Below are 19,922 nucleotides of genomic sequence, written 5' to 3' on the forward strand. Positions count from 1 at the left end.
GCCGGGGAATGGGAGAGGAGGCGAGCGCCCGGGCGTCCCGGGAGAGGGGAGGAGGATGGGATGCTGCGAGCGGAGGCAGGTGACACAGGGACTCTCCCCACCGAGGAGCTCTCTTCCCCGTTTCGCGGGTGGGCGCCCGAGCTGGCGGCGAGAGGGGTCCCACGCCTCCGTGTCCGCAGTCCCCCGAGGCTGCGCTGCGGGGCCGCACGGCTCCCAGGGAGGCGCAGGACATCGGTCGGGGAACGGAGACGCCAGCCTCCTGCTTCTCAGTCCTCGGCTAGCTCCCGTCACCCATCTTTCCTCTCTCCTGAAGCCAGCTCCACACACTGCTAGGGAAGAACACAGAAGCCAAATGGTCTGCGCTGGCTTCATGCTTAGTGACCACAAAGGAATTGCTAATTTGGGGCTGAACCCCCTGTAAAGTTCAGTCCTCAAAAGCTCTAGAGGTCTGGTTTTGGTGTCAGAGATCGGGTTGGGAGGGGGAGGGAGGGTGACCTGCCTGTTCTTGTCTTAAGAAAAAGCAATAGAAAAGAAGAAATTGTGACTCAACGTGTCCCCAGTGCTCCTATGCTCACAGGGTGTGCGCTTCCATGACCCCAGAGTGCAGGTTCACCTGTGCTGCCTGACCCTCTGTTAGATGCTGATGAGGGCAGAAGAGTGGAGCAGATAACTACAAATCACTGATCCCAGCAGCCCTAGGGGGTCCTGACATCTCCAGAGTGGTAGAACAAGTGCACAAAGGAGCACACCTCTCCTGGCTTGCTAAACATTGCCTTAGGCTTCTCAGCTGAACTAAAACGAACACTGCAGGTCAGCCGTGTTAGGGGAGAAACCCTTCCTCACAGTGGTCATCTCAGCTGCTGGAGCTCAGCAGAGCTTGTCTGTCTTTCCTTTTCCCTTTCTGGATGTGTCAGAGGCACGTGCTCTTTGGATCTGTGCCCAGTTTTGTCAAATCCACTGAAAAAAACAGTATCTGAAGAAAGCCAGGCCAGAGGACTTCCAGCGAGGTGAAATTCAGCTAAAGACAATTTGGGCTAAATAGGTGGAGAAATGTTCTGATGGTGAAATCAGTTGACTGCAGAAGAGTCTCCAACGGGAAACCAACACTTGAGTCAATTAGAACTGCCTCAGTCGGATCCGGGAAATGGCATGGAGAGCCCTCCAGCAGCTCCAGCAACACTCTTGCAATCACATAAGCATTAAACAAAGACTAGGGCCTTTAGAGTGAAGTGTCAGTTTTATGTTTCCAAGGCGTTTAATTCACATCTTGCCTGCGCTGTACTTTTCTGATGTAAAATCCTTCCCGTCTCCTTCCTTTCTTTCAGCCTGGTGGGTCATGACATTTCCCATGTTGGGGTTTTACCAGCAGAAGGAACACGATCCACCAGCTCAGGAACCACAGGAAGAGGGATTTTTACTTTCTGTGCTCCCCACCCTCTTTCCCAAACCAGAAATCCAATCTCCATCAATATCAAACTATTACTGCTTCAGCCAGCTCAGCTGCACTGCCCAAACATTGGATTTCTGTATCCCACTGCCCCTGGCACAGGGAAGGCTGAGAGCCTGCCAGCATGCTGCCTGCTTACTGGACCCCAGGCCTGGGTGAAGATGCAGGAAATTAGGAGCAGTCCAAGTCCTTTTTAAATCATCGGGGATGTGCAGGCCAGACTACATCCTGCTATTTTACTATCTTTATTATGTTATTTGCATATCTGTGTTCAGCGAGAAGATAATTCCTGCTCCAGCAACACAGCTGTCAGCACCATCAGTGGAGGGAGCAGAGGCTGTCTGCATTACCGCTTCATCAGGGTGAGCCTTGGATCAATCTCTTTGCATCCTTTCGTTTTTCATTTCTTTTGTTCTTGGGCGTAAAGAAACTTCTACGTGCGACTCCCTCCTCTTCAGCTGAGTAAAGTGAGGGCAAAGGCCCTCGTCTGCAGAACACTGTTCCCTGCCTTTAGCTAAATTTCCTTTCCTTCAACTCTTGAAGACATTAACCAAAAAAATTGGCTCACCAGTAGCAAAGGCTCCAGCTTTCATGAGTGAAAACAGTAGCTGGAAAACCAATTAGGATTGTATATTTATTCTTAAATGTTAAAGAACCAAATTTTCATTTACCCCGACTTTATCCAGGATCTCTGTCATGACTCCAAATCTGTGTGCACGAAAATAAGATCAGACACTGGCCCTTTTCTCTTTTAGTGTCTGTCTGTTAGAATATAGCGCTGATCCTGTCAAACCCTCTGCTTTTTAAGAAAATATTCTCTGTACCGGTCCGGTTCACAGGGACAGACAGCTACCTGAAGCAGAGGAGGAGGAGAAGGGAAGGCGTGCTCTCCGGAAGGAGACGGCTACTTCGGAAATCAGCAGTGTGACATTTGCATTATGTTCCTGAAAATGATATGGCGAGAGACAATATAATACTAATGTGACAAAGTAGCACACAGAAAAATTATTCAAGGCAGGCGAAGTTGTTGTCAGAGACCTGCCTGGCTGCCTGTTGGGGACCGGTGATAGTTGTCGCTGTCACACTGAGCCGTCACTCTAATAACAAGTGGATTATTGCTTGATGCAATTTGCCATCAAGCTGTTGTGCACCAGTCAGACTGATTAAATTTGGGTACCACCCAGCTCGTAGAGAGACGTTCAGCAAACCCGCAGCCACAGCAGCACTGCAAAGGTCTGAATTTCAGTTTGTGTGCCTTTTTCGAGGTGCCCCGGCCAAGGAAAGCTGCGATGAGCACGCCGAACATGGCATCAAGAGACACGGCCTCCACGGGCAGGCAGGGCAAACCCAGGTATGATTCTAGAAGAAGCTGGTGTCTTAAAAAATAGCCCATATATTAGCTAGATATAAGGCTTGTAGGGACAAACTTAGAGGTCTCCAGATAAGAAATACCTCCACTGACATTAAATAGTTTTCCTCAATTCGGGATGGCCCCTTGACATTAAAACTCAAAAGATCCATCAGGTCCATTCAAGTGATGAAGTCTCTAATTATTCCCAACGGTATTTGGGGATTTTTAGCTTTCTGCCCAATCCGGTTTGAAATGTCCCCAGAAGCGTGCATTCCACTGTTCCCCTGAGGGAGTTCAGTAGCACTTCGCAGCCTAATAGGTCTCACAAGTAGGATAAGTTTTTTTAACTTTCAGCCTAATTTTTCGTATTGCTTAATTTCATGCCATTATTTCTAATTAAACACTTTGTGAAAGGCATACAATTGCTCCCTAGCCTGGATTTTCATATTCTTTTAATGATGGTTAATTATTCCACAGGAAAAATCTTCTATTTTTTCGACTTTTTATTCGTCTCACTTTTATACTGGATGGTTTATTCTGAAGCTTAATTAGCACATTTTAAAACTAAATTTCTGCACTAAATCATTTCCAGAAAGCTCCACTTGAGGATTTATGATCATTGTGCTCAGTCATTACTGTACCTGCAAATCTATTGATTGATCCATTATTTGAGATAGGGCCCAGAATGGGCCAGCCGAATCCCATAGTGAGCTAAGGGAAAGGGCTGCTAGCTCCTCGGTGGGATGGACCATGACATGGACCTGGCCCGGTTCTGCTGCCCTCGCCACAGAGAGGAAGAGGATGGAGCAGGTTGCTGGTCATGACAGCAGAAAGGTGCAGGCCTAAAGCTACTTAAAATCTTTGTGGAAGGTAGAGCCTATACTAACAGCAAGCCTAGGCCACGGTAATCCTGGCAGATTCACGTCTCCAGCCCTACCATCTGTCTGGATCCAAGGTTTCATTTCAGCCTATTAGAGAGATTGGGGCTGGCTGCAAACATCAGATGTAGGCATGGGTTTGGCACAAATCCATCCCTTTCCTGCTGTCTCAAAAGCCAAGATTTTGATTCAAGCTCATCTGCAAATGCTAAAAACACTTCAGTTTTGCAACAGAGTCCACCCCTAGTGGAGCTCATCACAAAATGAGACCTTCGGGGAGAAAAAACAAACCTAGAACTCCTTTTAATTACATTACCTCAACAAACTAAAGCTATAGACAAATGCGATTACACCCACAAAAATCTGCTCACTCCCAATTGAGAGTCCAAACACTTGTGGCTTAGCTGAGGCCAGAAGAACATACTGTAGAGATGAATGTACATTTACTTTCTTTCCTACAAGAAAGCTTGACATCCAGTAAGCTCCTGCAAGGACTTTTATCTCCAAAATCAGCAGAAATGCCGATGTGTGAGAGAAAAGCACCTCCTGTTCATGCCTTTGAGCAGACTGGCTTTACTCTTATTTATACAGAGAGCTCTGGCACTCTACGTAATAAAAATGGATAAGGTTTCAGTCCTTTGCTAGCCCACAAAAATAAGATGATGGTCTGTGCAGGCGCTGTGCAAACAACCCCAAACCAAACCCAGAAAACTCACAATGAATTTCAGTGGGGAGGTTTTTTGTTTTGTTTTGCTCTTAGAAAGATAGCCCTGTAATTTAATGACTCATACGTTCTACATCCTTTGTTGCTTTTCATTTTCAACATCTTTAAACTGTTTGTGGAGAACTTGCTTATTTTTAGACTTCCCATCAGGGAAAGACATATTAGCTGGTTCAGAGGGGAAAAGCTCCATTGAGACTTTTGTATTTGGGGTGTTAACGGGCAGATTTCCTGATGGCAAGAATTTTTCTTTCTTTTATATCTCACTCATGATGTGAGCAGGGATTTTCAAGTGACCTGAGAATGGCTGTGACCTGTTTGCTGCCAATGGGGGCTCTTGGGGATGGACCGAGATCTGACTTGAGGGAGGATGAAGAGGAGGAAGGCAGCAAGCAGGTACCAAAGAGGGCACACACTTGGCCATGAAGAGCAAATGGGAGCTCTGGGCTCGCTAACCATCCTTCTCTCTCTTCAGCACATCAGCAAATCTTGGGCCATGCCCAAGAAAGCCTCTACACTGCAGAGCACATGGTGGGCTTTCTGCAGGTAGGGTGAAAAGGAGAGTATTCTTCAGCCCGGTGCCACCCCCCTGCTTCTCCATGCTGGGGCAAAGAACCATGAGGGGCATTTTGGGTTCCTTGGTGAGTTCAAAGAATTAAAAAAAAAAGTTTTTATTTGGAAAAAAATCAAATATTTGATTTTTTCCAGAAAATTGACCTTTCAAAAAAGAAAATGCTGTTTGAGTCAGTTAATAGATTTGGGGTTTGCTTTGTTTTATTTGGGTTTGGTTTGCAAAATCTAACATCTCCTTTCAGTTTGCAGCTTGGAATTTTTTTTTTGAGGGGGGGGGAATTTAAAAATAAAAATAAAGGAAATTTCAAAGTGCAAATTGGCTCTGTAGCCCTCAAAGTGAGGCATTTCATTAAAAAAAGTGCCAAATCCTGTCTGCTTCTCATTTTTTAAAATTTTCATTAAGTCAATCAACAAAGAAAAGGCCTCCAAATGGAAACCACATATTCACCAAATGTTTCTGAGCCTCCAGATGTGCATTCTTCCACCTTCCATGAGTGAGTTTTCAGCCAGACACCACAGTGCAGTCACTGCCCAGAGATTACTCAGGGCAAACACCATGCTCGGAAATGAGAGCAAGGCACCGTGCTGCCCTCCACCATGACGTCCCAGTGCAGGGAAGGGAGGAAAGGACATGTCCCGCTCCTCCACACACAAGGGACAGGAGATGGAGCCTTACCCAAGAATGTGGGCTGGTGCACAGGGACCTGACACTGAGATCTCCAGGCATGTCCTATGCACTGCCTGCTTTGACCCATAGAGATAGTTTGGATTTTGCCATCATAGGCTACCCTAAAGCCGTGGACGGCAGAGAGAGGACAAGCCACCTTCCCTGTGGCTTCCCCAGGAGCTAGCTCACTTTGCAACTGGCACCCCAGGCTCAGTCATAGCACTTCTCTGCACAAGCTGCCAAGCGCAGAACCAGCTCCCAAGCCCTGAAATGATAACGTTTATTTGGCCAGCTTGAAGGAGCATTTTCCAGGACACATTTGTAATTTTGCTGAAAGCTGCAATCCTAATGGATGACTGGAAATATTCCACAGCTCTCTGGCTGTTATTTCACCCAGATGTCACAGACGGGTCTAAAATACCCAATCTTCGTTCTGCATTTTCCAACCATCATAAGACTTAAGAGTAGGTAAGGAGGTGTTTTGTGGCTCACATTTATTGAAGTACATCCTGTCCACTGCTGTGTTTTCTGATCGAGATTTTAATGTGGCTGCGCTCTCTGTAGTATCACAGCATCTATACAGCTCTTCTTTTCATATACAACCCAAACTAGACAGAGATATAGTAATATATCTATATAGAGAGATATAGAGAGATATATAGTGATAGAGTCTATCTAGAATAACCATGACCCCAGGATAAAGCTCTGTGCTCTGCTCTGTTTGTTATCAGTCCCCAGCTTCACACCCGCATGAAGCTGGGACTTATCATCCTGTGGAAGAACCACTACCATCTCCCCACCACACGTTTCCATGTAAGGTCCTGCTCCATCCCTCATGCTGTCAAGCTTCGCCATTGTAAAACGGCGAAAACCAGTCATTGTTAAACTCAAGAAAGCCGTTTTGTTACTGTCTAAAACCCCAGACAGCAGGGAAATCATCAGCAAGCTCCTGGGCAAACCCCAGCATGAAGTGCTGTCACGGGCACTGAATGAACGAACTAATGAAGGAGGTGGGGAACAAATAGCCAGAGGACGCTTGCCCATCGGACTGAGCTGAGGTCCTCTCAGAGCACCACCACATCACTTTGCTCAAACACTGATGAGTTCAATTCATCGGTCCACAGCATGAAAGAAGGACTTCTGACAGGAGCTGGCTCAGGGAATGGGGCTCTCACACGTGGAAAGCAACGCGCAAGAATAAATGTTTGCAGGCTGGAAGGTGGACAGTGTCAATAAGATTAGTTTGTTCTATTATTTATCCTGCCATATGCCCAGTCACTCAAACCACGAATCTGAGCCATCAGCCGTGAACACCTGGCAAGGAGTTAAGTAATTTTCCAGTTTCTGGGTAGAATAACTGGAGACAATAGGCTGATTTAATCAGCAAGTAAGTACTTAACTCCAGAAATGTTGTGGTTTAAAAAAAAAAAAAAAAATCTTGATATATTTTTCAAATGAAATCCTTTCTATATTAGAGTTAGCCTAGAAAAACTTCTTAGTACATATATAGCAAAGCAGGTATTAGGCAAATTCTTGGTGGAAAGGAGATAAGCAGAACACCATGTCCTTCTGCTTGTCTGCAGGAGACAAAATCCTCATTTAGAAAACCCAGTAAAAATGTAATTCTTTTATAACAACTGCATCCACTGTATATTGTTCCTCTGTGAAAAAAAGAAAATGTAACTGACTGAAGTCCATCAATGCCATCAAAAATATATTTTTTCTCCAAGTATCTCAAAATTATCAAAAAATATGAAAAAATTAATGACTGCTAACAGCTGAAACAGATGGTCTGCTGTGAATCCCCACAGCCTCATGCAGCTGTGAGTCAAGCCATTTTTCAAAATGGTGAAAAATCAATTTCCAGGATTGCCAGGCTGCCAAAGATCCTTTTGGACTTCCCAGCTGATAGCCAACAATAAAGGAAGGTTTGGCTGTACTACAAATCTCAAACCCAGAGTGTCCGTTGTCCTCACTTAATGTGAACATAGGTGGTGTGAGTACATTTGCTTTCAGCTCTGTCCAACAAGACATTTTCCCTGGGATGAGGTTTTGCTGAGATTTTAGGTAATGACCATGTACACTATTGGATTCCCAACACACACTCCCTGCCAGTCCCCAGCACCGCCTCCAGCATCACCACCTTCCCTCCCCCCAAATCCCAGTGACTACAGAGATTTTGGTCACCTCCCTAGCGAGTCCCTGAAACACCCCGTCCCCAGGCTAGGCCATTGCCATCACATACCATTTATTCACCAGAAATACTGTGCCACCCCCCCCACCCCAGCACTAGCAACCCTGTGCCTGCTGTGGGAAGTTTCACCCTTGGGACCCGACAGCCATTCCCTCCCATCCCATCTTCCTGGCACACTGATTGCCCTCTGCAAGCAATCCCCCCAAGACAGCTTATCCATTGCAGGGAATAATTTGAGATTAGAAAGACACTTGCCAGGAGGAAAACTCTGGTTGCTTGCTTCTCTGTCGTGGTTCCTCTTTCTCCCTGGGAGTCTCGTCCCTTTGGCCACCTTCATGCTCCGGCTGCCCCTCTCCATGTTCTTCTATCAGCCCCATCAGGCAGATGAGACGGCAGGTTCTGGGAGATGTGTGAGTACATCATGGGGACATCAAAGCCAGCAATGTGACTCTGTAAGGAGTTGACAGAAACTTACTGCACACACTGTACCAGTTTATCATTTATTTAAAGTCAATCTTTCAATAATTCATGCCAGCCTTTCACTGTGTAGCAGGACAACAATGGCAGGAGCACAGTGACACAGGCAGTGAATAACCACATCTGGAACAGATGTTCAGTTCTAAACAAAAGCTGGTTTTACAGAGAATGTTAAATGCCATGGGAATAGTGTGCATTGGGACACAGCCCTGCTCCTTCCAGGGGGCAGTGATTTGCTCATATGTTTTGCAATGCCGAGTTAGCACAGATCAAATGAAAAAATCCAGGGCTGGATTCAGCTGCAGCCCTGTAGTAGCAAGAGATCAGACCTGCGGCATCTGCAGATGTATCCTCAGCAGCGCTGTGAAGATGCAGGCACAATGCCTCTCATTTTGAGCACACACTGCTGTGAATCTCGGGTAGCTCTGCTGGACAGCGAGCCGTGCTCTGCGTGCATTCACACGGTCAGTCTGGGTTCAGAAGCAGAGAGCATGTTAGCGTGGCGTCCCCAGCATACTGAGGAGTGTGCCTGCCACCCTCGCATGGGGAAGTTACAGCTGCTCCTAGGAGCGAGCTGGATCCAGTCGAGTGCTCCCATGTTTCAGGGACTGAGGGTGTGAGTGCCCTTGCACAAGAAGAGACCCCTCCAAACCTTCATCAGCTTGCTGAGACCAGCATGGGTATCTTTGAGGAGCACTGACCTGTGCTATGTACACTCAATCTCCGAGCCCACAAGCAGGACATCACCTTCAACATGCATCTCTTTTCTAGTCATGTCACACAAATCCTCTAAGTCTGACCAGTGCCTTCTGCATCATGTCACTAAGCTTCAGACTCTCCTATCCATCATCACACGCGAAGTGTTGCAACATCTCTAGCCCTGACAAACACAGCTTCTCCTTTTTGCTGCCATTCCAAAGACCTCTGAAAAGCTTATCCCCCACCACCATGAGCACACCTCTCCCTGACTTCCCCTTCTCTTTGGTATCCAACACAGGCCAGTGTCTCTACTGCCCTTAATGGATTATCCCCAGTTGACCCACCAGCTCTAATTCTCTGTTGGGATGTCAGCCCATGCCTTCAACCACCCTGTGACATCAGCCACTGTCACACTCCTGGATCGCTTTTAAACAAGCACTTTATTCCTTCTCCCATGCTGCCTCTTGTGCTTGGGGAACTGCCCCAAAACTATCTACATATGTACCTTGGTATCCTTCCTCAAACCAAGTACATAGCAGCCGTTAGTCTGCTGGTGTGCTGAGACTTACCCTCCTCACGCCAGCCAAAATTACCTCTTTCTTCTCCCCTGTCCATCTGTCACTATCCGTCTGGCCTCACTCTCCTTATAGTTGGTTTTTAAGTGCTTTGACACAAGAACTTATTTACCATTTTATATGCAATTGTACAGCACCTAGCTCTCTTGAGGCCTGATACAGGACCAGCCTCCAAGGCATATTATTCCATAAAATTACTATTACTGACTCCTTGAGATTTCACTTGGGCTCTGGATTTGGTCCTTACATTTTCAGATTACCTTGCTGTGTTTTGCAACACCTCAAATAGCTGGACTCCACCCTTTCTTTGACTGTTAATGCAAATTTACAGACAGCTTTTAATGCAAATTTTCTTACTAGCAATATCTGTGTCTCATTCTTAAAAATTAGCTTCACACTTCACCCTACTAGCCAACCATTTAATCCTAGCAAGAAATTGTCTTTTTCTAAATAATGGTTGATCTTCAAGACTGGTTAACTAATGAAATAAGTAATGACATTAGGAACCCATTAATCAGTAGTGGCAGTGAATAATATAGAGTGCAAGACTGTCAACTCTTCCTGAAGGACAAGCTAATGGGAGCTCTAGGCAAACGGCAAAACCATTCAGAACCTGGTCCTCTGGTCTCTGCATCTTCCTTTTTACTTTGTTAAAGTGGCCAACAATCATTTCTGGCAGGATTCTTCACATGAGGGATCTGGACTTGTGCCATTTCATCAGCTGTCCAGATTAGACCCTGGTACTCGAGAGATTTCCATTACATTCACAGTCCTGCCGAATTTCACACGTTGCAGGAACCTACTTTCAGCAATTTCTTCAATTCCCTGATACAGAACATGAAAAATGAGGGAGGAATCCAAAAGGGCCACTATCTACAAACACTTCTGATCATGTTAAATTTGGTGGTAGGAGAACATAACTCACACCTACAGCAGGATTTTCCCTTGTGAGCCTGTTCTGATTTGAGCTAAGTTTCTCCAGAAGCATTCCCAGGAGGAAAGGGCACATTGTGTTGCAACAAATGCTTCTAGTTGTCATGGCAGTGGGTGTATAACAGAAAATGCTAAAGCAGATTTCAGACAGAAATGTTTGAGCAAAGTCACCCCTCAGAGAGAGCAACCAGTGGGGTCACAGTCAAGAGTGCAAGCATCTCTATTAGTGCAGAGGCTGAATTATTAGTCTTGCTGTGTATGTACACCCACAGGAAATGTGGTACCCTTGGGGCACAGTGTCTTGTAGCCACATTCATAAACGTCTCTCTAGGGACTGCTCAGCTGTGTTACACAGAGCTGATGACAGTTTCCCTCCATCTTTTATAGGTATAAACAGGGATCCTAGGAAAAGAGTCATTCAAGTCCTGGTTAAATGCCATTCTGAGCTGCTGAGGCCCTTTCCCCATGCAGAGCTGAGTGCTCAATCTGGGATAGAAACAACATGGGACCCAGCAGGGACACGAGTTCTGCTTCTGGTAACAGTGACCAGCTCCCCTTCCCTCTATGTGCATAAAGGATACCACAAGAAAACTCCAATTTTACCCTTTCCTGTTTGCTTTAGATTAGAAATGAGCAATGAACACTTATCATATAGTGTGGCAAGGAACAGAAAGATTCCACCTAAGAGGGAGAAGAAAACTGTATTGTAAGCAGCTTTAAAGTTGTTGGGTTTAATTCTTGTCAACATTAATCAAATACCTGACAATCCACAGGAGGAAGACATGCACATACTCATGAAAGGGGCTGTGAGTACATACTCAGAGATGGGGACACTACTCCAGGTCTGTGAAAGTTTCCCTTAGTCCTTCCCAACAATCTCTGGCAATGCTGGGCTGCATTAACAAGAGCATAGTCCATGAGCAGAGGGAAGTGATGGTTCCCCTCAACTCAGCACAGCTGAGGCCATATCTGGAGTACCAGGGCCAGTTTTGGGCCTCCAGAACTAGAGAAAAGTCAGCATATTGGAGCAAGCCCAATGGTGGGTCACTAAGATGCAACCTGAGTACATCATTTATGAAGAGAAGCTGAGGAAGCTGCGTTTGTCCAACCTGGAGAGGGGAAGAGAAATCCAGTTGTGTTCTTCATCAGCCTAAAGGGGAATTGTAGCGGAGACTGAACCAGACCCTTCCCAGAGGTGCAAAGGGAAAGAACAAGGAGCAACAGAACAAGCAGCAAGGGAAATCCCAACCAGCCATAAGAAAGAAATTCCCTGAGAATGGTGCAGCTCTGGGACCGGGCTCAGAAAGGTGGAGGGATCTCCATCCTTGTGCTGGAGAAGGCCCTAAGCAACCTGATCTGACTTCAGCATTAGCCCTGTTCTGGGCAGGGGTTGGACTAGAGGCTCCAAGGTTCCCTCCTGGCCTCATTTTGTTCAAAAGTTTTGGGGTTTGTAGGATTAAAAACAACCAGGAAGAGAGAACCTTGAAAAAAATAGTCATCAAAAAAAAAAAAAAGAGGCAGAGTTGGGAATAATATAGGACACATCCTCTACATTCACCTTCAACCCATCTCCCACTACCCAAATGAAGCTAGGAACCCAGTGCAAAAACATCAGTTTTGTGGCAGCTTCATCACTGAAAAGGTTAAGAGGGAAAGTGTAACCAGCCCCATTGGCTGGCCAAGTACTGCAGAGCTGCTGGCCCAAAGTTTACTTTCCTCTTTTGCTTTTCGCTCTCTCGTGCCAAACGTAAGAATCTGGCCTGCTTCGCAGCCCGCTTTGCCAACATGAGCACAGTGACTCATTCAACAGCTCTTCATCACAACACATTCTTTCAATGGGACTTCATTTTGGATGGCACTGTCTTAAAAATATGATGCTGGAGAAAGGCAAGAAATGCATAAACACTGGTGCAACGTGAAAAGCGGGGACCGGTGGGGTTGTGTAAATGCGGGTGGCCACTAACTTTCTTTTTACCTCCACTGGCAGATAACCTATATAAGAGAAGAAATCCCACTCAAAGGAAAAAGAAAGGTCCTCACATCACTTCTTCCATGAGACTGACACCTCTTCATCTCGGTGAATTTAACATCTGTTACATAATTCAGAGAACATGTGGTTATTTTCCAGGCTTATTAATAGCTCAAAATCCAGGACTTAAAAATGAAAATCAGCAGCTGCTCCAGACTTCACCTCTATAAGAAGTAGGTGAGAGCAGGTAAAATGGCTGGCTGAGGGTCAGGACTTTCATTCACTCCAAAGCTCTTCATTCTGAGCTATAAAGGACACAGTTTGGACTGTGTCTCTGTGGTGCAGAGACATCTGGATTTCCAAATTTCCTTCAATATTTTTTCCTTCACTTCTCATTTTTCTCTCCAATGAAGGTGCATTTCACAGGAGGAGGCAGAGAAGAGGGGAAAGGATTACAAGTATGAGAGTGAGCTGGAAGGGTGCAGATGGGAAAGGAGGGAGATGGCGTTACATCGTCCCTGGTCTAGCACATGTGCTCTAGGTCATGATGCCATGGCATATGTGCTGTGGGGCCAGATCAGTCCCCACTCTCTGTATAAAGTACTTCTGTGTCTAAGGTCCTCAGCTGTGTCCCAGATGACTAACATGGCTTATAGGGACTTAGATATAAGGATTTTTTTCTTAATGTGTATGTTTCCTTTTCTTTACATTGGAAAAAAGGCTGAAGAAATGCACTTGGTTCCTGGAGCACTAAAAAGGTTGGTCATAGCTTGGACTGCACTGTTTCTGGTAGGGATGGAAGTACACCAGCATATAATGTAAAGTACTTATGCAGGTAACCCCATGCTCCTCGGAAGCTTTGGACCTACCTGAACACACAATAATTATTAGTCTGGCATCTACAGAAAGGGTTTGGAGGCCTGCTGGACTTACTGTGCATGTGGGAATCACCTGTATAGTACAGATGGGGCAATGTGCAGGGCTCCCAGGAGGCATCACACTGTGTGCCTGGTGTACCAGGGACTTGTGTGTGCTGTAAGTCCATCTCACACTTCCCATAGTGAGGGGCCCAGTGTGCAGGCACTCTGGGTCTGGCCAGCGCTTGCTTTGCCCCATTTCTGCTGGAACACCTCCGGTAGCAGTGCAGCAGCCCCAGCCTGTCTGACACCCCTGGAAATCCCAAAGATTTTAAATAAAAGTAATAAATGCTTGAAATCCTCTCTGACAATATTTCCAGGCAGGATTCTGGCTGGGTGGTAGCTTCAGTAATGGCGAGACTGCGGCTGGGCTGAACACATGGCAGTTCCTGGAACATATAACCCAGAGCTTATAACCCATATCATGCAATGGTAAAGGCAAAGACCCCTAGCCCTTGCCATCTCCAGCCCATCTAAACATCCATGACAATATAGGGTCATACAAATGAACCATCTATTTGTTAAGTGGCAGAACCTAAAGTTAAAGTTCAGCTTGATCGAAGCCCAGACTTGCATAATTTTAAGCAAATGCAGAAAATGCAAGCCTGACAAAAGGTTGCAACTAACACAAAACACTTCATTTTTCTGGCACTTAGTAAAGGCCAAGAAAATTTGACAAGAAAGGCTAAGTTCAACAGACACTACCATTTGCTAAAGGGAGAAGGTGGCTATGATATGTCCCATGTGTTAAGTTCCAAGGCCCACTGTTTTAAGACACTCATGAGAGACAAGTGACACATGCCTAAAAGCTCTGTGGCTGGATTCAGAACAGCAAAGCACATGGCCTAAACATCAGGCTACCAGAAACCAGGAGCTGATCTTTTCCTGGGTCCAATTGTAAGAAATGCTTAAATACGCACTAATACAGAAAGTAAAGCTCATACATCTTCTTCTACAAGGAAAAGTCAGACAGTAGATTGTTATTCCTTCATGTCAATGGATATCCAAATATTTATATAGCAGCAGGAGAACCTAGAAGAAATCCACCCAGCAACACATTTCAGCTTGGAGGTTGGGCAACTCCAGTAGGAAGCAAAAGTCCTTGGCTCAAGACTTTCTTGCAAATTGAGTGGAGAGACGACTTCAGCCAACGTTTCCCACCATCTGACTCACAATTGGATCAGCAAAGACTGGCCCATGTCCCTGACCCCCAAAGACAATAAATCACAATCTTTATGTGGTCAAGAGCGACAAGACATTTGTCATGCCCCTGGATAGCTGGGGAAGGGAGTCATAGACAGGAGCCACACCACAGGCTGGAGCTGGGCCTCCCCTGGGTTTGCAGCTGATTCCAGACAGCTCCAGCAGACCCTGTTGGCTTGCTCCCTCCCAGACCAGAGATCTGGGTTACTCAGCCCCCACTGCACCCTCTTGTGAACCTCCCATGCAAACTAAAGTGATCTGCTGCAAGAAGTGTTTGAGTGAAACATTTCTCTAATTCTGAAATAACAGTGGCTGGAACTGTTCAAACTCAAGAACTGCTTCAGCTGATTCAAAACTGTTTTCAGACCAAAACCAAAAGGTACCATTCTGGCAGAGGAAAAGAGCTCCATCTTATTACAGTTGAGATTTTTTTTTCCTCTCCCTATAGCTGCCTCTTTCATCTCTACGTAGCTGAAAGTTCTCTCACTTTCACAGGCAGTCCATCATGTTCTTCCTGTCCACCAGGCCATTTTCATCTCACCACACTGATCTGCAACAATTATTTCTTATTCTTTCCCCTGTACCAGGCCTTGAGCTGAACATTCAAACTTTCCTGGGAGAACTTTGCATAAGGAAAACTCCTATGGAGTTTCAGGGCAGTAAGGAGTCATTCACTCACTGCCTAGAAACTGCAATACCCGCAACACAGTTACACTGCAGCAAAAGTGTGTGCGCAGGGACAGGAGAGGGCTGTTCTTCCTATGGTTTGCTTGACATCATGGCTAGTTGCAGTCTGACAATGATTTCACACCAATGCCTCTTGGAAGAGTTCGTCTTGAAGTACATCAGGTGCAAAATCTTGCTCTGAGAGATCAGCCTGGCAAGACATGTCAATAATATTATTCCCTTATAAATCTGGACAGCGTGGGATTCTTGCACAGGATCTTCCATTCCAACTATTCTTTTTTTTCCTTCCTCCTTACAATATTCTCCAAACCTGCAGGGCAGCAGTTCTAGGGTCAACTGCATGCAACTCAGTTTATTACCATAAATATGGAACCACAAGATATTAGGGAAGGAGTGTGCTGAGTACTCAGAGCACTTGGAAATTTAGAAAGCATCTAATTATAACTGTTACCCAACAAGGACTTCTTACATTATTCACAGTCTTTAGAAAAAGCAACTGGCAACATTATAAAAAATTATAAAGCGAGGATTTGGAGTAAATGACCTCCGGTTTTTATTGTGCATTTGCCATGTAATGAAAGAAAAACAGGAAAGAATCTTGCCAAGGTATGGGGAGGGAAAAAAAGGAAAAAAACAACAACAAGAATGAAAGAGATTTTGTTGGCAGAACTAAGACTTGCAAATTATTACTGCTCCCTTTCACCCAACTTCTGTAATGTAATTGCTGAGTGCTGAAACTAATTCGCCAGAGATGCTTCTGCTGCTATCACAGAACTGCCAGTTCATTGCCTTGCACAGGGTGAACAGCTCCAGTCTGCAAAGAACCAAGCAAGAACATGGACAGCGGCAAGGGAGCCAAAACAAAATAAGGTTTAGGTCAAAATCTGCCAGGGCTGTATCTAAGCTAAATTTCAGTAGTTATTTATAAGGATGCCTAGGCTGGAAGGCCAATGAAATAAATGTAGAACAGCAAACAGTTATTTTGAATTCAGAGCTGCAATCACTATCAACCAAGGATTGAACAAATCAAGACCTTGGCAAATAAGAGATGCACAGGCTTAATTGGATAGTGCTCAGCAGTTATTTTAGCACACAGATACACTCATCCATCCAGCTAAGGAGGCTTCTCCAATCACATTTTCACATCCAACTCCTGACCTCCGTAATGTGGTTGGTACACAAATATTTTTGGGTGCACAGGAATTCATCCTTTTGCCCACTGTCTCTTTTGTAGCCCTAGTTACACAGACCGTAAAGCCAAAGACTCCAACCCAAATTACTACCACCTATACTGTAACTTACTCAACATGAGAGACTCAAAGATGAAATGCCTGGTCAAAAATGGATTTGTCAGGAAGCAGCAGAAGTGGGACCTCTCCACAAGGTGGGAGCAAGCCAGGAGCCGAGGGTGACCCCAGTGCAGGCAGTGCCTTCACCGACAGGGATCCCACAGGGTTTGAACATGATGGGCAGAGCTGGATGCTGGCAACAGGGTCCAGGAGCAGTCCCAGATAAGGTGAGGAATCAGTTCCAGAGTCCATCCAAGGAGCCCAGCCAGGAGCAGCAAGAGACGGGACTACAACATAGGCCCAGGCCCATCCAGGAGACAGGGCTGGAAACCAGCTACCAACCATATAGCTCAGGAAGAGACTGAAAGCCCAGGTCTGAGTTTAAATGGGGTCCTGGCCCATGGACAGAAGGTGTGGGTGGACATCCCATGTGAGGCTGCTCAGGGCAATTAATGCCCTCAGGGCTCTGACAGGATTAAGGCTTGATCCCAGCATTCAGAAATATAGTGGCATTAGGGCTCAGATGTTGAATACCAGAAACTTTATTGCTTCTTCTCGCAAACTGTTGACCAAAATGATGGAAAGGCCATGAGCTCATCTCACTGCCAAACGGCACATTAAGTAATGCTCCTCTGAAAGTTACTGTGTGCCATAGTAAGAGTAAGCAGGTACACGTTACAGCACAGAGCAACTGGTGTTCTTGTTGAAATGAGTTGCATAAGCAGGGAGAGCTGCCTTGATCTTACAGATACATGCAGAAAAGTTTGCCCCGGTTCAAGAAAGTAAACGTGAGGATTTATAAAAACACCAATGCGCTTGCTTAATTTCAACATGTGCTTATATGCTACTGATTTAAGTTACTTCATTTGAAGTCATGGGTTTTTCTTTGCTGGCAATTCCTAAGTTCTGTAAAACAACTTCATCTCTTCATACTGTTTTTCAGCAGCACTTTGAGATGTTACTTATCAAAAGGTGCTCTGTTTCCCCAGCAAACATATGTTAATTAAATACTCCATGAAGCATGGCATGTATATTATAGGCAAATGTTCTTTCAAACATTCTTGCTTTTTTGCTGGTCTCAACATGTTCTGTTTTTAAATTTTGTAGTTTTACCTCATGCAATATTACTGTGTAGAATTTTTCATTTGCTTATACATCTTATCAACTGTGCTCTTGTATGTTCTCCCTCTCTTTTGTTCTATTTATTTATTTTGAAATAGAACCCCATCATCTCTCACAGAGCACTGTAATTTTTATTAACTTTTCTGCAAGATGCTAGTGAGGCATATTTAAGGTTGACCCTGACAACCATACTCATTTTCTTTCAGTTATTACTTGCATAGTCCTGCTGCCTCTAATGTGACTATTACCGTAGCAGTGCAGCAGTCTTCAAAATGAAAGGTTTTTTTTTTAATTGTCCACAGAAGTGTTGGTGTTAATAATATGACTTCATTCTAATACAGTGGGTTCTACCTCTCAACAACTTTATTGTTTTCTGCAGATGTGGCTCTGACATGCAGGGAAATATTAGGGCTTGCCTTGGGTCAGAATGGTGGAGCAAAGGAATGGACTGGTGGACCAAAGAGATGAACTCAAAGTCCTGCCTCATAGTCCAGTCTTCTACTACCTGATGGCTTAAGGGGCTTTATAAACAAGCTCCAATTGGGAGCTATAATTGCTGCCAGGTGATTCTGAGAAGCAGAAACCTCTTCTGTAGTTTGTGTGTATCGCACTTAAGGCATAATCTCTAAAATAATTTTTGAACATCATAAATAACTGTCCATGGGAGCTGAAATCATTGACTCTAGAAGCAGAAAAGCACCTCTCAGTCTGGTTCTGAGAGATGCCCAGGCACATTGCACATGTAGCCTTAAAAATGGAAGTACATCAAAAACAAAGAAATTGCTTGAAAAGAAATTAAAAGGAACAGTTAAAGAATAAAATAATCACTTAAACCCCCCTTATTAAAAGACTGGAATAAACACATACTGCCAAACAAAGCAGCTAAAAAAAAAAAAAAAAAGTCCGTGCAGCTATGCAACAGAGTAGAGGAGGCTACAGGAAGCTTAAAAGGCATTTCTCAAAAAGCACAAGTCATGTTTAAAGGAAGTAGATTCTTGAATGGGACAAATCGCATGGAGAAGAATGATATGGCAGGACAAAAAGGGGTTTGAGCAACAACTTGCTGGAGACATAAAAAGGTAACAATAAAACCTCTTCAGAAACATTAGGTGGAGGAAGTTTGCCAGAGAGCTGGTATGGCTGATAGATGATCACTGTATAAAAAGCATACTCAGGAGAGACAGGTCATAGCAGAAAGGTTAAATGAATTGTTTGCATTGTTTTTCATTATGGAGGAGATGGGAAAAAGACAGGAATCAAAGATCCTGTAATAATAATCTGTTTTCATAATGAAAGCAGGTTCCTACTGTAATCCCAGAGAGGCCTGTCCAATAGAACTGCTCATTTATTAATAAATGTTCTAGGGAAGAGGGTGAACAGTGAGATGACAAAATTTATCAATGATGCAAAATTAATCAGGATAATCAAAACCAGAACTGGTTGCAGCAGTTGTAAAAAAATCTCACAAAACACAATGTCTGAAGAATAAAATAACAACTGAATTTCAGTGCCAATCAGTGCAAAGTAATGCACATAGAGAAAAATAGCCTTTCTCTCCCTATAAAATGGTAAGCTCTAAACTAGTCATTACCTCAGGAAAGAGTTATTGGGAGGAATATGGATTGTGCTGTGAAAACATCAGCTCAAAGTTCAGCATAGCCATGGGTAAACGTAATGTGAGGAATTGCTGGGAAAGGAATAGAGAACAAAATTGAAACTATGCTGTTGTCTGAATCCATTGTGCACCTACATGATGAATAAAGTTCTGCTCACTGTATGCAAGAAAGGAAATAGTCAAATGAGAAAAAGTGGAGAGAAAGGAAGCAAGGTTGAATAAAGATAGAGAGCAAAAATACAAAAATAGACTAACGCATTAGGACCCTTCAGTCTGGAAAAGAGATGGTTGAAAGGAAAGTAGGAGACATCTATTAAATCAGAATTTTATCATATCCTCAACATCATGGGGAAGGTGAATAGAGAACAAATATGCACTGAGTCTCAGAGCACCAGACCTAGGAGGTGTTCAATGAAATTATTAGGCAGCAGATTTAAAACAAGCCAAAGGAAGTATTTTTGTAAATAGTGCACAATTATATTGTAGAATTTTTGCCAGAAGACATCATGGCACTCAAAAGTAGAAACAGGTTCAAGGAGGAATTAAATAATTCATTGAAACTGAGACAGAAACAGCCTCCAGCTCAGGAAGCTTCCATGAGTGAT

At 44.5% G+C, this 19,922-nt stretch overlaps 1 protein-coding gene across 1 annotated transcript in view; it reads right to left on the bottom strand.

The window, feature by feature from the left end:
• Nucleotides 1-8,208, bottom strand: part of CALN1 (calneuron 1) — a 148,214-nt gene extending 140,006 nt beyond the window's left edge. Inside the window, exon 1 of the mRNA XM_026063710.1 lies at nt 8,083-8,208. Within this exon, the coding sequence (XP_025919495.1) occupies nt 8,083-8,208 (126 nt within the window). The remainder of the gene's footprint in view (nt 1-8,082) is intronic.
• Nucleotides 8,209-19,922: the final 11,714 nt, after the last annotated feature.

The sequence above is a fragment of the Apteryx rowi genome, unplaced genomic scaffold (assembly GCF_003343035.1).
Source record: "Apteryx rowi isolate R43461 unplaced genomic scaffold, aptRow1 scaffold_20, whole genome shotgun sequence".
Lineage (NCBI taxonomy): Eukaryota > Metazoa > Chordata > Aves > Apterygiformes > Apterygidae > Apteryx > Apteryx rowi.